The 15352-nt window shown below is 41.9% G+C and overlaps 1 protein-coding gene across 2 annotated transcripts in view; it reads left to right on the top strand.

Annotated features, from left to right (window-relative positions):
• Positions 1–1313: 1313 nt before the first annotated feature.
• The window catches only part of LOC124135986, a 57690-nt gene continuing 43651 nt past the window's right edge, over positions 1314–15352 (top strand). The window contains exons 1-7 of one of the 2 annotated variants that reach the window (XM_048382278.1): positions 1314–1420; positions 2957–3019; positions 3401–3658; positions 4076–4173; positions 6574–6632; positions 7287–7450; positions 10502–10559. In XM_048382278.1, coding sequence (XP_048238235.1) covers positions 1414–1420; positions 2957–3019; positions 3401–3658; positions 4076–4173; positions 6574–6632; positions 7287–7450; positions 10502–10559 — 707 coding nt within the window. In that variant the 5' untranslated portion in view covers positions 1314–1413. The remainder of the gene's footprint in view (positions 1421–2956; positions 3020–3400; positions 3659–4075; positions 4174–6573; positions 6633–7286; positions 7451–10501; positions 10560–15352) is intronic. The other variant, XM_048382279.1, reaches the window with a different exon arrangement.

Below are 15352 nucleotides of genomic sequence, written 5' to 3'. Positions count from 1 at the left end.
TGCTGACAAACCTAGAAACATAAACGGGGCGAACCAGGATTCGAACCCATAATCATAGGTTCCTGGCGTGTCCAAGGGACGCAATTCTGCACAGCGAATCGCGCCGCCTTAGACGACTGGGCCACCCGTAACCCCCAGCGGGATTTGAACCGCAGGTACGGAAGGCTAATGAATGAAAACTGACTGCCAATAGAAACACCATAGGTTTAAACCACTCTAGTTTAAAAACAACAAAAGGTAGATGCATGAAGTAAGATGTATTGAAAAGATCAAAATCGAAACGAAGTCGCCATTCAAAATGAGTCATACAGCATGTGATATTGGCACGACAGTTGCCTGATATTGTTTGTTTGTTTGTTGTTTAACTCAGCACTCGGCAATATTCCCGCAAAATGACGGCGGTCTGTAAATAATCTGGACCAGACCATCCAGTGAACATCGATGCACGCAATTGGGATCGATGACAGGCATCAACGAAGTCAGCGAGCCTGAACACCCGATCCCGTTAGTCGCTTTTTACGACAAGCATAGTCGCCTTTTACGGCAATGAAAGTTGCCCGAACTGAGGTGGGGTAGCAACAGCAAGATTTCAACGTAATGGACAAAGGACACACACATCTAAAATCGCTCAAACTCAATGGCACGTCACAGTTATAGCGTATAGGACTGCCCTCTGCTACAAAACACGCAAAAGCTCCCCGGCGAAAGAAAAGTCAGTCGTCTAATGACGTCACGTAGGATACGTCACCATTCTTCTTGCGAATAACGATTTATTTGACTTTTACGGTTTAATCTTTTCAATTTTATAATTACTGCAGCAATGTACCATAATATGTTGTTTAACAATGATTTACTGTTAGAAAAATACCGTGGCTATAGTGTTCCTTTTTTTATATTCGCGGCAGTCATGCTGGCGGTAAGTTCCCGTGCGTGTTATATAAGGTACAGTTTGCGTTATTAAAAAAGGGAACTATGTATGCCAATGCATTTACAAGAAGTCTTTAATTTCAATTGATTTTATAAAGGCTTTGAATAAACAGGTAGCGACACAGCTGGGTTTACCTGTGACACAATGTATGGCGGTGTGGTATTCCTCTATGTTGAGAACTGAAATGAAAAAAAATGACATTTGACCACCCATTTGAATAGACGCTAATACTATACAACAGACACACTGTTATTTTTAGCAGATAGATCCCCGTACCCTACGATTTGCTGACTTAAGAGTTTTTGGTAGCTTCCTTTTCTTCAATGAAAATTCATTGGACAACGTTTTGCGACATGCAAAGACGTTGTGGTATATTTCAATCAACCAAGGTGTGACCTGGCTTCACTATTCTCAGAATTCATACAGGATACTTGGATACTTAGATAGGAGTGTTGGTTTTCGTTCGTGGATGTTATTTATACAAAATGAAAGGTAATTTATTTTCTTAAATATATGGCTATCAACTTCAAATTTACATTCACTGAATTGAAATAATTAGAAATATAATCGACAAAACTCGTTCCATATTCATAAGAAGTCTCTTCCAAAAACAGAGTCGTTTGTGCGAATCAGACTATGTCATCATCATGTGTTTGTGAATTACTATCAAATAGTGATGTTACCAGTTGTTCGCGAAAAATCGAGCGTATCCTGCCCCATAGGTGGCACCCATCACAAATACATGCAAAGGCAACTTTCCAATAATTCATTGGCGAATACTTAAAGTGTTCTAAACTGCCGGGGAAAAGAAAAATATATACCCTGGTTAGAAATGGTTATACAATGGTGATGTTTTTCATAAGGAAACAATAGGCGATATTGCATGCATCATATCAATGAGTGTCTCATAACAGGCGAGGGGCGGTCGGTAGCCTAGTGGTTAAAGCTTCGCTCGTCACGCCGAAGACCCGGGTTCGATTCCCCACAGAGGTACAATGTATGAAGCCCATTTCTGGTGTCCCCCTGCCGTGATATTGCTGGAATATTGCTAAAAGCGGCACAAAACCATACTCACTCCCTCACTTACTCATGACAGGCGACTGTTTTCAGCATAGTAACGTTTTATTTTTGGGGTCATGTAAGATAATGATAAAAGTATCCAAACTCATCACGCTTGAGGTAATGGCTTACAACAGAGGATGGGGAAGTCATTGGTTTATCTGGGCCATGTATCTGTGATATAGCTGCACTATTGCTGGCTGTTCACTCATTTACTCAAGTATATGATCAAGCAAATAACTTGGGCTATATGTAGAGTTATTTACAGTGACGCTGTATGAAAGATGATGATAATAATGGCCCTGTATGATAAAGTTTAAGTTTTAAAAAAAGGTAACCCTATATAGTGTCCATGTCAGAATCCTAAATCTTGTGGCAAACATTATATTCTTATGTTGTTACATTGTTGAAGTTTTCATTGCCCACGTAACTTATTGATCATAGACTTGAGAAAATGAGTGAATAGCCAGCAATATTCCAGCTATATCCCAGCGACATGGTAAATAAGAGTCTGGTCCAGACAAACCAATGACTGAGGCATGTGTTCCACGCCATCGGGGCAAAATGAGTCTGATCTTATCCTCTGTTGTCAGATAACCTTGGAAGCTATTACCTGCGGAAGCCCAAAGGTCATCAAAGATATGTAATTTGGCATTACTGTGAAATGATACGAGGCTGAGATTTAATACTGCTCTTCGTGCTCGAACAAATATGTGATAGTTTTGCGATTGTTACTGAAGTTAACATTGATGGTGTCATCACATTTCACAGACCACTATACAGTTTGTATTTTAACAAGTGTTTTAATCCCGCTAGGGACAGTGAACGCAGACCCAAGCATGTGATCAGTATTGCTGTATGTAGTTATACCAAGGAGCTACAGTGTATTGGCGTGTGTAATATTGTGATCGTATTGCATACGGAGAAATTAAATGCACATGAACGTGTTTGTTTTTATTTTGTTTTCAGGTGTCCATTTCCTATTCTTGTCGGTACTTCTGGTTACTGTAACAAAACTGACATGCACAGGAGGTCAGTATAAACAAAGCACATGATCATGTCGTCTTTCCATTTCCTCTTTGTAGTGAGTGAATGAGTTGGGTTTAACGCCGCTTTTAAAAGTATTCCAGTCATATCAAGGCGTGTCAGTTTAATGTGGGAGGAAAGACCGAAGTGATGCAGGTCTCAGACGTTTCCCACTTCAGTAAAACCTACGAGCACGGGTATGGTGCTGACAAACCTAGAAACATAAACGGGGCGAACTCGGATTCGAACCCACAATCATAGGTTTGTGGCGTCCCTGCGAATCGCAGCCCCTTAGACGACTGGGCCACCCGTGCCCCATCCTCTTTGTAAACTAAATTGCACAAAATAAAGGGTCATAGACTAACGATACTGTTGGGGTTTTTTCAGGACAAATGGATGACGATGGCAATTATGTTGAAGACGAAGAATTCATACCTGTGTGGAAGAATACGTCTCTTCCATTTCCACAGGAAAAACGGATCTTTACCCCCAGGAGGGACCCAGCAAAACATTTGAACACAAAGTCCTTCAACCAGGAGAACGTGGAGCTGATGCTTGAGGATGACCTGCTTCTGCAGCTGGAGGGGGATGATGTTTTGTCTCGCCACAGGCGTGAGGTCGAGGGGACGGGAGATGGAGATGAAGGTAACATGGGTCGGGTTGTATAGAACGGTGGGGGTGGGTTAGGTGAGGGACCGCTGGGGTGGTTGGAGAGAATGTTCTGTCTCGCCACAGGTGTCAGGCCGTGGAGTCGGGGTGTGGGGATGAAGATAAAATAGGTTGGGGTGTATAGAACTGTGAGGTAGGCTAGCTCAGAGACAATGTTTCGCAAAATCCTTGAACATTTCAGGGACGAGTATATTTCGAGTGAATCTGGCAATACACATAATCCCTGAAAATTCCAGGTATTATTCATACTCCCTGTAAAATATTTATATATGTATCAGTCTTTGTTTTATAGTACTTACATACATTAATAATAGTCCCGTCCGCACGTCATGCTATTACACAATGTTTATTTAACAGTGATATCTTTAAAGGGCGATTAATATATGTTGACAGTGACTGCAACACTTACACTTGATGTGGACCCTGGCATATCCAGTTTTTCGGCAAGTGTCCAGAGTGGGGACAGCAGCGAGGAAGCCGTGAGACGACAGGTAATGGAGAATGATGAATAAACACAGAACGATAAGTCGAATATATGGAATCCGCGTTTGGGGACCGACCGTTTGATATTCTGGGGGTGTTTTTCTGAAGAAAAAAGTTTTAAAAGTTTAAAATTAAAATATTTATCTGGTTTTGTAGTTGTAGCCATGCTAAAGCCCAGCCCCCCTGTCTGTCTGTCTGTCTGTGTATGTCTATGTGTCTGTGTGTCGGTATCGGTGTGTGTGTGTGTGTGTGTGTGTGTGTGTGTGTGTGTGTGTGTGTGTGTGTGTGTGTGTGTATGTATGTATGAGAGAAATAGTGTGTATATGAGAGAGTGTGTGTTTATGAGAGAGAGAGAGTGTGTGTGTGTATGAGAGAATGTGTATGAGAGAGAGTGTGTATGTGTGTGTATGAGAGAGAGAGAGCGTGTCTGTATGAGAGAGAGTGTGTGTGTATGTATGAGAGAGAGGGAGTGTGTGTATGAGAGAGAGTGTGTATATGAGAGAGAGTGTGTGTATGAGAGAGTGTGTGTTTATGAGAGAGAGAGAGAGTGTGTGTGTATGAGAGAATGTGTATGAGAGAGTGTGTATGTGTGTGTATATGAGAGAGAGAGAGAGCGTGTCTGTATGAGAGAGAGAGAGTGTGTGTGTATGTATGAGAGAGAGAGAGTGTGTGTATGAGAGAGAGTGTGTATATGAGAGAGTGTGTGTATGAGAGAGAGTGTGTATGTATGAGAGAGTGTGTGTATATGTGAGAGTGTGTGTATGAGAGAGTATGTGTGTTTGAGAGAGAGTATGTGTGTTTGAGAGAGAGTGTGTGTTTATGAGAGAGAGTGTGTGTGTGTATATGAGAGAGAGTGTGTGTATGAGAGAGTACGTGTGTATGAGAGAGAGAGAGTGTGTATATATGGGAGAGAGTGTGTGTGTGTATGAGTGAGAGTGTGTGTGTATGAGAGAGAGCGTGTGTGTATGAGAGAGTTAGTGTGTATGAGAGAGAGTGCGTGTATGAGAAAGAGAGAGTGTGTGTATGAGAGAGAGTGTGTGTGTATGAGAGAGTGTGTGTGTGTATGAGAGAGTGCGTGTATGAGAAGGAGAAAGTGTGTGTATGAGAGAGAATGTGTGTATGAGAGAGAGCGTGTGCATGAGAGTGAGGGAGTGTGTGTGTGTGAGTGTATGTGTGTGTCTGTGTCTGTGTCTGTGTGTTAATGATTAGATATAAGCAGACTGTGAAATTATTATAGTTGACTTTATATGTAAGATATGGTTTTTGCTATAGGGGGTATAAATGGGCGAGGATGTTCTGTCTCGCCACAGGCGTCAGGCCATGGGGTGGGGGGCGGCGGGGGGGGGGGGGTGGGGGGGGGGGTGGAGATGAAGGTAACATGGGTGGAGTTGTATAGAACGGTGGGGGTGGGTTAGGTGAGGGACCGCTGGGGTGACTGGAGAGAATGTTCTGTCTCGCCACAGGCGTCAGGCCGTGGGGTCGGGTGGTGGGGATGAAGATAAAATAGGTTGGGGTGTATAGAACTGTGAGGTAGGCTAGCTCAGAGACAATGTTTCGCAAAATCCTTGAACATTTCAGGGACGAGTATATTTCGAGTGAATCTGGCAATACACATAATCCCTGAAAATTCTAGGTATTAATTATACTCCCTGTAAAACATTTATAGATGTATCAATCTTTATTGATAAATGTAACAATGGAGTGCACATTTTGCTTCGCAGTTTTATCTTCTCTATCTCCATAAACTGAAGTAAGTTCTTAACTAAACTCACGTCTTATAGGTAAATGGAGACGTGCTAGCATATAGCTTGAACTATATATAATGGATTCCATAACGTTATGTTTGGGCAAATTGCACGTATCTACTGTGACATGAGGCCAACTTCTGCAACATATGTTGTGAGAAAATTCAGATGATTATTTCATACCTGATCCCCTCAGCATGCTCATGGCGTTAATCACGAGATTGTTTTGGCCCAGATTCGATTATTTACAGACCGCCGTCATAATATTATAGCTGGTATAATGCTGAGTGCGGACTATAAATTCTAGAATCGCAAGCGAGTAGCCTGGTAGGTTAAATGTTCGTTCGTTGCGCCTACGGCCTATGTTTAATATCTAACATGTACATATGGAGATATTTTAGGTGTTCGCCACCGTGATATAATCAGAAAAGGTGTACCTCAATACTCACTAACGCACGCACGTTTACACATTCAGGGTAGTTAAATTTGGAATGACAAAGATCGTTGAACGTAAGCTATCATGTAGCATGCCATTGTCTCCAGATATGTCTTTGCGTCAAAATGTACTTACTGGCGCCGATGTTCAAACGTCTTCGTCACATTAATCCCAATAATACACTTGTAATGAGCTCATACCAATGTTATGAATATCCTATATTTCAGCTGGAACAAGAGTTTGCGGATGATGGCGTCACTATTGAGAGCATGGCAATAACCAAAACGTAAGTCATCTGTCAAAACAAATTTAAAACATATAAAACACATATATTATTTGTGCATAGATGTATCATTAGTCGTTTGTTTTTATTACGTTAACCACAATTAAGAAAAACGATCTCCTTTAAGAGTTAGTGAGTATAGTTTTACGCCGCTCTTAGCAACATTCCAACAATATCACGGCGGGGGACACCAGAAATGGGCTTCACACACTGTACCCATGTGGGGAATCGAACCCGTGCCTCCGAGTGACGAGCGAATGCTTTAACCACTAGGCTACCCACCGCCCTTTATCCTTAAAGAAGAAACATTAGTAGACGAAAAAGTATTTCCTCAATGTTTTTTGCAGCGAAGTTTGATTGAAATAAAGTACAGAGATAACAATGAATTGAAAGCATGGTTACGTAGAGTTAAGTTACCTGGACATACTCCCATTCTTATGTGGTAAGAAACCTGCCGTGATTAGTTCAAACAAAGCATTTTGTCATTAATTCGCACCATATCCAATATTCTTCAATATGATGTAAATTCAACATACAATGTGTAACTATCACCATTCTCATTGGTTTTCACGTTGGGTGTCCTCCCTTATTTAAACAGGCAGTTATGTCACTGAAATATTGTTGCTTTAATCCTCATTCTATACTATTTTGTCACAGAGCTAATGGAAATACGTTCAAGTACACGATCACTTGTGGGTTCACGGGAGACGGTGACCCAATCGGTGTCGCCTATGCTTTATCTATACTGCATCGTCGTGTGCAGTTTGGAAGTTTCAGCATCACCACAGTCCCCACCATCTTCACCGACAACAAAGGGGAAGGTGAGCATAATGTTCTTGTCAACTTTCTGCTTCTTGTTGCCCTGTGTTAACTGCCGGTGTGGCAGGATTAAAGTAATACCCTTAAACTTCACTCTAGAGTTATTCTTTCCTGGGGTTACAATTGCTCTAGACCGACCTGTTCCTAGGACTGACACTCTCCAGACATCCCCTCTAAGGAACAAAACACTCCCTTCAGGATAAAATCAATGCCCTTCAGGATCAATTCCCCCCACATCTCCCCCGAAATTGCAAAAGACACACTTATGTATTTGGAAATAATATAATGCAAAAGAGGTCCAAAATGAAAGTAATTATCAACAGGAATGTTACTATTGCATCGTGTGTGTACGTTATGTAAGTTTTGAGTGATATTTACATCTTGACGAATCATGTTTTCCTTATATGAAATACATTGTTTTTAAGTTCTTATTTGGAATTAACTTTGCATAATTACTGCAATCCCCTGGAAATCAGTGAATAAGTAGTTTATGAATAACTCTGTGATAATATACTAGTTGCTGTACTGTCCTTTGTTGACAGGTATTATATACTGAACCGCAAAAGAAACGTCATCCCAAGTAACATTGAATGAAAAGATGTCATTTAAATATCTGGGTAATTTTTGTCAAAGTTTCTAGAATTTAACATTACCTTGTCCGGAAAAATGAAATTTGATGATAAAAAACAAAGCAGATGACAATAAAACCGATCGCCCAAACGCATTACGGCAACGACCATGGCAACCCGATGCACCCGTGCAAACTGAAATGCACATGCGTTCCCCCATTTCTTGCCGTATAAAAATCCAGATCGGATAACATTTATTCGTTATTGAAGTGATACCACATGCCAAGATTGACAAGAAATCACCGACACCAAGCCCTTGGGCGATTGCAAGCTGGACAAACCGCCCGGCAAGTAGCCAATGCATTTCAAGTCCACGTAAGGACCATATACAGGTTCCAGCAACGGTACAAGACTACCAATACTACAGATGACCGACCACGTAGTGGAAGACCAAGGGTCACCACCCTACGTCAGGATCGTCAGATTGTGCGACAGCACAAGATCGCTTTGTTACTGCTTCGGAAACTGCTCGACAGACCATGGGGACACACCAGCGACACATAAGTGCGGTCACCGAGCGTCGACGATTGACGAGCAGACACCTCCACTGTCACAGGCCACATCGAGGAACCATTCTGACACCACGTCATCGGCGGGACCGTCTTCAGGGGGCAACACAGCACAAGCATTGGCGCCACCAGCAGTGGAGAAGGGTCCTCTTCTCAGACGAGGGCCGTTATAACTCGTGGGGTGGTCCGAGCATCATGGTGTGGAATTGGTCCTGCACAGGGGGGCAGCCCTGTAGTCTTCCAGAACTTCGGTCCTGGGAGAGGCAATGGTTTCACAGCAGCTCGGTACATTGATCAAGTCTTGAGACCACACGCCATACCTCATTTGACATGTCGCCGCAACCACGAGTTTCAGCATGATAACGCCCGTGCCCACACTGCGAGAGCAACAAGAGACTTCCTCCAGCAGAATGGCATCAGAACCAAACAGTGGCCTGCCCTCAGTCCCGATTTAAATCTCATTGAGCACCTGTGGGACGAGATTAAAAGACGGCTGAATGACACGGGTGACCCGACCAAGGCCAACAACTGCAGCTGAACTGCGACAGGCATTCCTCAGAGTGCGGGCTCAAGTGCCTATGGCCTTCATTAACCGCCTCATCCATTCCATGTATCGACGTTGCACGGCAGTCATCAATGCACATGGCGGACACACGAGATACTGACCTGTGATGCCATTTTCTCAGAGACTAGTGTTGTGTTTCACTTTAAGAACATTTGACACTTTAATTTCAACCTTGATGACCAGCTTTGCCAAGTTTCATCTTTTTTATATGTTTCAATGTATGTTTACAGTGTTTGGACAAATAAGGTTTTTCATATATCTATCCATGGTGACGTTTCTTCTGCGGTTCAGTATACATAACGTTGATGCGAGATTGGTATTTGTTATTTTTGCCATTGGTTTATATTACTCCTAGATGCGAGGTATCTTCACCAAATTTAAGATGTACAATAAACCTCTCACACATGATAACATACCATGGCAGGACTACAAAAAGTCGAATATGTTACATCCCGTGGAGGGGCTCTGGACATAACCCCACATTGGAACACTACACCACATGCCAATACCTGACGCCTTGAAGAACCACACTCCACACCCAAATATTTTAGTTAGTGAGGTTGTTTAAATGAGTGCGAACAATTACTTCAATGACATTGGTATTGTTGTGTTTTTAACGTCCCCCGCCGTGATATTGCTGGAATATTGCTAAAGTTGGCGTAAAACTATACTCACTGTGTTTTTTAACACTTTAGTGTGGTCTTTGATGATCAAGGATGTTTTTTTCTACCGTATTAAAAAACGTCATTGAGGAAGGACATTGGATATGAGTTATAATAGGGACACAGGTAATAAATGGTTCTGATTTAGAGAAGATATTAATTTATAAGCAGGTCATACTAACGAATTGACGAAAATGAGCATGAGTTAAGATATATTTTGTAGAATATTTTGACGTATAAATGGATTATTCATAGATTAGTAATTAATCAGGGCAGGGAAGGGCAGGGCGATCGCCAAAACAGTAACTATTCAGAATGTATGAGGAGAGTGGTTTTTATCCTGGGGAGTGTTTTCATTCCAACAAAGGGAGAATGTTATGATCCTGAGGGGAGAGATTTGATCCAAGGATGAAATCACTTGGGAGTGATGTGATCCAGGGTAGTGACCTGATCCTCCTACACTGGGTCTTTTATACTACTAACGCTTAATACAACGATCAACGGGGTTCTTCTAAAACTATTTTCATTTGATTGATATTTCTGCAAAATTGTACCTCAAGGAAGAGAACACAATATTACTTAACCATGTAATTTTGATAGATTGAAAGGTTTGCTCATTAATCGTTTGGCGTCAAACAGTCACTCACTCACTCACTCAGTTCAAACAGAGAATGCATCTATACTTCAGTTTCCGTCATCTGTTTTCTGTGTCCTGAGGACCGTCCCTGTTCAAATGGAGAATGCCGGTAAGTTCATCTTTATTACACCGCCTGAACTCTGGTTTGGATCTTCACATTACATGAACTATTAAACGAACATTTTGCATCTAAAAAGTTTAGTTGTTGTGTGAGCTGTGAGGTTTGTTAATGGTAGACATTAGGACTTTTTCAAATTAGACGCATCAGTGACCAAAATAATGTCAGATGCATTTCCCCAAGTTGGACTCCTGACTTTTGATATGTTCCCCACCTGCTTGCTTGAGTTCCGTCGACGGACAACGTTTTTTAGATTCTTAGGAGATTCACCAAGAGCTTTAGAGGCTCGTTTCAAGTATTTATTAATGGTATTAAATGGTTTTGCTCTTTCTGCTTCACATCGAAAGAAACCATACGCCTTAAAAATCGACTATTTCACATTAGCTGAGAAGCACATCTTGTCAGTCAACAACGACGTATACTTTGTAGCACGTGCAGTGCTCCCCGTTGTGCTCCCTTCCGTTCAAGATGTCAACTTGTACACATAACAACATGACAACAAACAGATATTGTTGGGTACATGATATTCATTAACAACAAACAGATATTGTTGGGTACAGGATATTCATTACCGTGTACACTATTGACATTTAATAGCCTTAAGGAAGAGAATTTATGGATGTCAACTTCTTTATTATGAGGAACACAACGTTTCGAAGTACATACTGCTTCATCAGGTTTATACTCCGAAACGTTGTGTTTCTCACAATAAAGAAGTTGACATCCATAAATTATCTTCCTTATGTGTATCACTTCTAAATGCCTTTCAAAGACTTAATTTAAAAGACTATTCCCGATTTTGAGTTGTTTTGCAATTCATCGTTCTCATTTGAATCATAGCGGAGGGTGTACTCATGGTGTGCACGTGCAGATCGTGACGTTGAAATTGACTACGCTCCCATGATTTGCTCATATTTCGAGGTCGGTGTGACAAGTCGATACCAACATTCACTGAAAGTCGTTTGATGAAAATAAATTACAAACAAATAAACATGTCAAAGCTAGGTTACCATGGCCAAATCATGCATTCCTAGGCTCGAGAATTTGCCTATAATGTCATTACGAATTTACAAATAAATTACAAGCATTGTCAAAGGCTATCATTGCCACTTGTATGTCCGTATCTTCGCTAAGGCGCATCAGAGCAGTTGGTGTCGCTCTTGACAAGGGCACGTACTAGAATGTGCATCTTCCCGAGGCAAGAGAGTTAACTGACTTGAAAAGTCCAGTTTCCACCCTTGCCGAACGAGGCTGGAATTCCTGGGTTCGATCGTAGCGCCACCAGTGGCTATTAAGAGTAATGTCCTTCTATGCCTCTCCTATGGATCAATCAGATTCCACCTCACGCATCACTTGCATTTGATTAAAACAAAACGGCGGCGCTCAGTCAAGACGATCTGATCGATAATCGAGATCTATATATTGTGATAAAACGAGTCTTACATCGCGAAGTGCATCAAATCACGTGAGCACCTTGATAAGAAACATGCAAAGATTTAGAAAATATCTGTTGACAACGGTCGCATGCTTTGCATATCCTGCAATCGACCAAAATCTGCATGACAGTTTACGAACCGGATTTCGATTTCGTAGCGCGATTTTGATTGGACTATGCATAGACTCGTTAGTCCAGCCAAAATGTAACTCCATAATACCAGCCTAGTTCGGCAAGGATGGAAACTGGACCTTTATAGTCAGTTAACTGTACAATGTGATACTGAACTCGACACTAGAACTCGTTGTTAGCCCAGACAAGACACACGCATTCACCGTACTCGTTGTCGCGGACCACCCGCTAACCCATTCTTCACAATGTGGGCGGTCTGGTAGCCTAGTGGTTAAAGCGTTCGCTCGTCACGCCGAAGACCCGGGTTCGATTCCCGACATGGGTACAATGTGTGAAGTCCATTTCTTGTGTCCCCCGCCGTGATATTGCTGGAATATTGCTAAAAGCGGCGTAAAAGCATACTCACTCACTCTTCACAATGTTACGCGCCAGTGAGCGGACCTCATACATAGTCATAAGGGGTTATTTGTCAGGTCACGACTCAACTTATCCTGGCTTACCTGTGATTACCCCACAAAGAAGACTTGAAAATGGCAGTTGAAAGCCTTGTAAATGCCTTAAATGTTAGTGTTGTGACGAGTACAATAACGATAGAATAGTCACAATGGGTGATCTAAATGTGGATCGTTGTTCAATCTATCTATCCCTGGTTTGCCTAAGCCAAATTAAACGGCGTTAAACAACATTAGACGTTGCTTCATTTCCCCCAAAGTGCATGATATAATAATAATAAGTGCATTTATAATGCGCCAGATTTCATTCATCAAGTGGATGCTCATGGCGCTACACTATTATTACCCCTGTCAATGTATCAGTGAGGACTCGATTTTCATTCTCACCTCCCTCGGGAGTGTACAACCCATGACTTGCTAGCAGGAGTGCCATGCCTTCTAAGGTGCCGCAGTTCTCCATGCAGACTCCCTAAATCGTCCCAAACTCGTATGATTAACTCGAATCCGGGACATGTCGAATGGATTGTTTCGATGATATTCTGATGTCTTTAAAAGCCTGAACTTTCTTTCCACGCCGAGCTGACAGAGCATCATATTACTGACATACTTTTCATTGTGTCGTTGGCCGCCTCCGTGGTCTAGAGGTAGAGCGTCCGCCCAGAGAGCGGAAGGTCCGGGATTCGATCCCCGGCCGCGTCATATGAAAAGACGTTAAAAGATGGTACTTGTTGTTACCCTGTCTGGCGCTCGGCATTAAGGGGCTAAAACAAGGACTGGTCGGCTCGGAGTCAGTATACTGTGTCTGAGTGGGGTATTCATGTTAAACTGCGGCATGGTATCTCAGTGGGCTAGCACTATAAATCGGCATCAGTCCGGACTAGTACAAGCAGCCACACACACACACGTGCATGCACGTCGCTATATAAGTGCAATAATCTTGGACGCGACGTTTAATCCAATTTCACCTCACCTAATGGTGTCGTCTCTCTCATTTTGCTGGTAAACAGAGCGTTTGTAAGATGGTAGGCTAGGCCAGCAAGGTCGTGGGAGACATTTGTTTCTGTATGTGTACCAACTCAAGATTTTGTCAGACGTGTATTTGATTAGAATAACATGCTTGGTATTATTTTTTAGAACGCATTTTGTTTGCATCTCTAATATTTATAGATTTATTAACTTTACTTTTACCCCTTGAAGATCCGTGTTAGAAATTATCTGCAACCCATGCTTATCTTAATTGGACACTAACGGGATCGGGTGGTCAGGCTTGCTATCTTGGTTGATACCTGTCATCGTATTCTAATTGCGCAGATCGGTGCTCATGATATCAATCACAGGATAGTCTAGTACAGACTGGTTTATTTACAGGCTCGATTCATATAGCTGGAGTATTGCTGAATGAGGCGTTAAACAACGAACAAACTTTGCTTTAAATAATTAATATACACAAAATAGGGGGTTTAAATGTTCTTCTGATGCTACAAAATTTCCAACTCTAACGGTGCGACATATGCTGTGTGCATCGACTGAAAACCTAATGCTAAAGATAGCTGTTCAATAGCGACATGTGAATGCTTGATTCTTAAATGGGTTACGAAGGGACGTGCACACTTCCTTGTGAGAGATAGCCATTGTTAGACGCTGTACATGCATTGTGCATGTGTGTTGCACACATCCGCATTAAAGTGACATTTCAAAAGAAAACCACCTGACTTTTCAATGGAGAAATTGGCAAACTGTCAATAATTGTTTCTTTTGAAATGGGTGTGCCCAGTATACCTTTGACATTGTGACTTTATCATTTGAATATGTATCATAGATCTTGGGCGTGATAAAATTTTAACAGAAGACTATTGATAGTATTACTTTCCCGTGAAGAGATTGCTCGTTCAATAAACTTACAGCTATATTTACACACTGCGCAATACCAAAGCGCGTGCTTAGGTTCCACGAACAAGTATTGAAAACTTTCAACATCTCTTGGCTATTTCAACGGCATTGCGTGTAGAAAGATAATAGAGAGGAGCGTATGCACACTCGATGACCCCAGTAACCGTGTTGCTAGGCTGACGTCACATGGCATTGTTTTGCCGGTGTGTCTGAGCTGGACCCCGTCTCTCATATGACGTAAGGTGACGACGCGCATAGGAAGGCGGGAACCAGCTTACGGTGTTTTTTTGCAACTAAATATCGCAAATTACGTCATAGGGTATAGTGACGTGATTGTAAACTTTGTGGTGCAGGCCCCCGTTCCACAAAGCGATCGTAGCGCAACGACAGAACGTCTATGTTAAAGTATGGTAGTTCGATAACCTAATATCGCTACGATAGCTTTGTGGAGCTGAACCCTGAATTACAAAGATGGGCCGATGTGTGTTATTACATTAATACTTTTGACGTGTTTGAAATATTATTCTGTTAAACTCAGTTGGATTAGGCTGTGGATCGCGTAGATGTCTGCCTATTCACGACAGTGAATGTTTTGGGGGTTTTTTTTAAAAAAGGTTAAAACGGCAAGTAATAAATAAAACACTAAACTCGCTCTCGTGTTATACCAATGTTATGAAGCTCGTGAATAGTTCTGCATTTATTCGTCAGTTACCTGAAAAATTCACTCGTTTCATAAAATTGGTATTGCACGGGAGCGAGTTTGGTATTCTACACTTAATATGCATCAACTTATTATGTACACAAATCCAGTTTTTCACCTCAACATATAATACCGAACAGAACAATATAGCCCTACTCCCTCCAAATTACTTGTG

Source organism: Haliotis rufescens, unplaced genomic scaffold, assembly GCF_023055435.1.
Source record: "Haliotis rufescens isolate VD_foot unplaced genomic scaffold, xgHalRufe1.0.p SCAF_4, whole genome shotgun sequence".
Lineage (NCBI taxonomy): Eukaryota > Metazoa > Mollusca > Gastropoda > Lepetellida > Haliotidae > Haliotis > Haliotis rufescens.
This window is presented reverse-complemented; position numbering and strand designations above follow the sequence as displayed.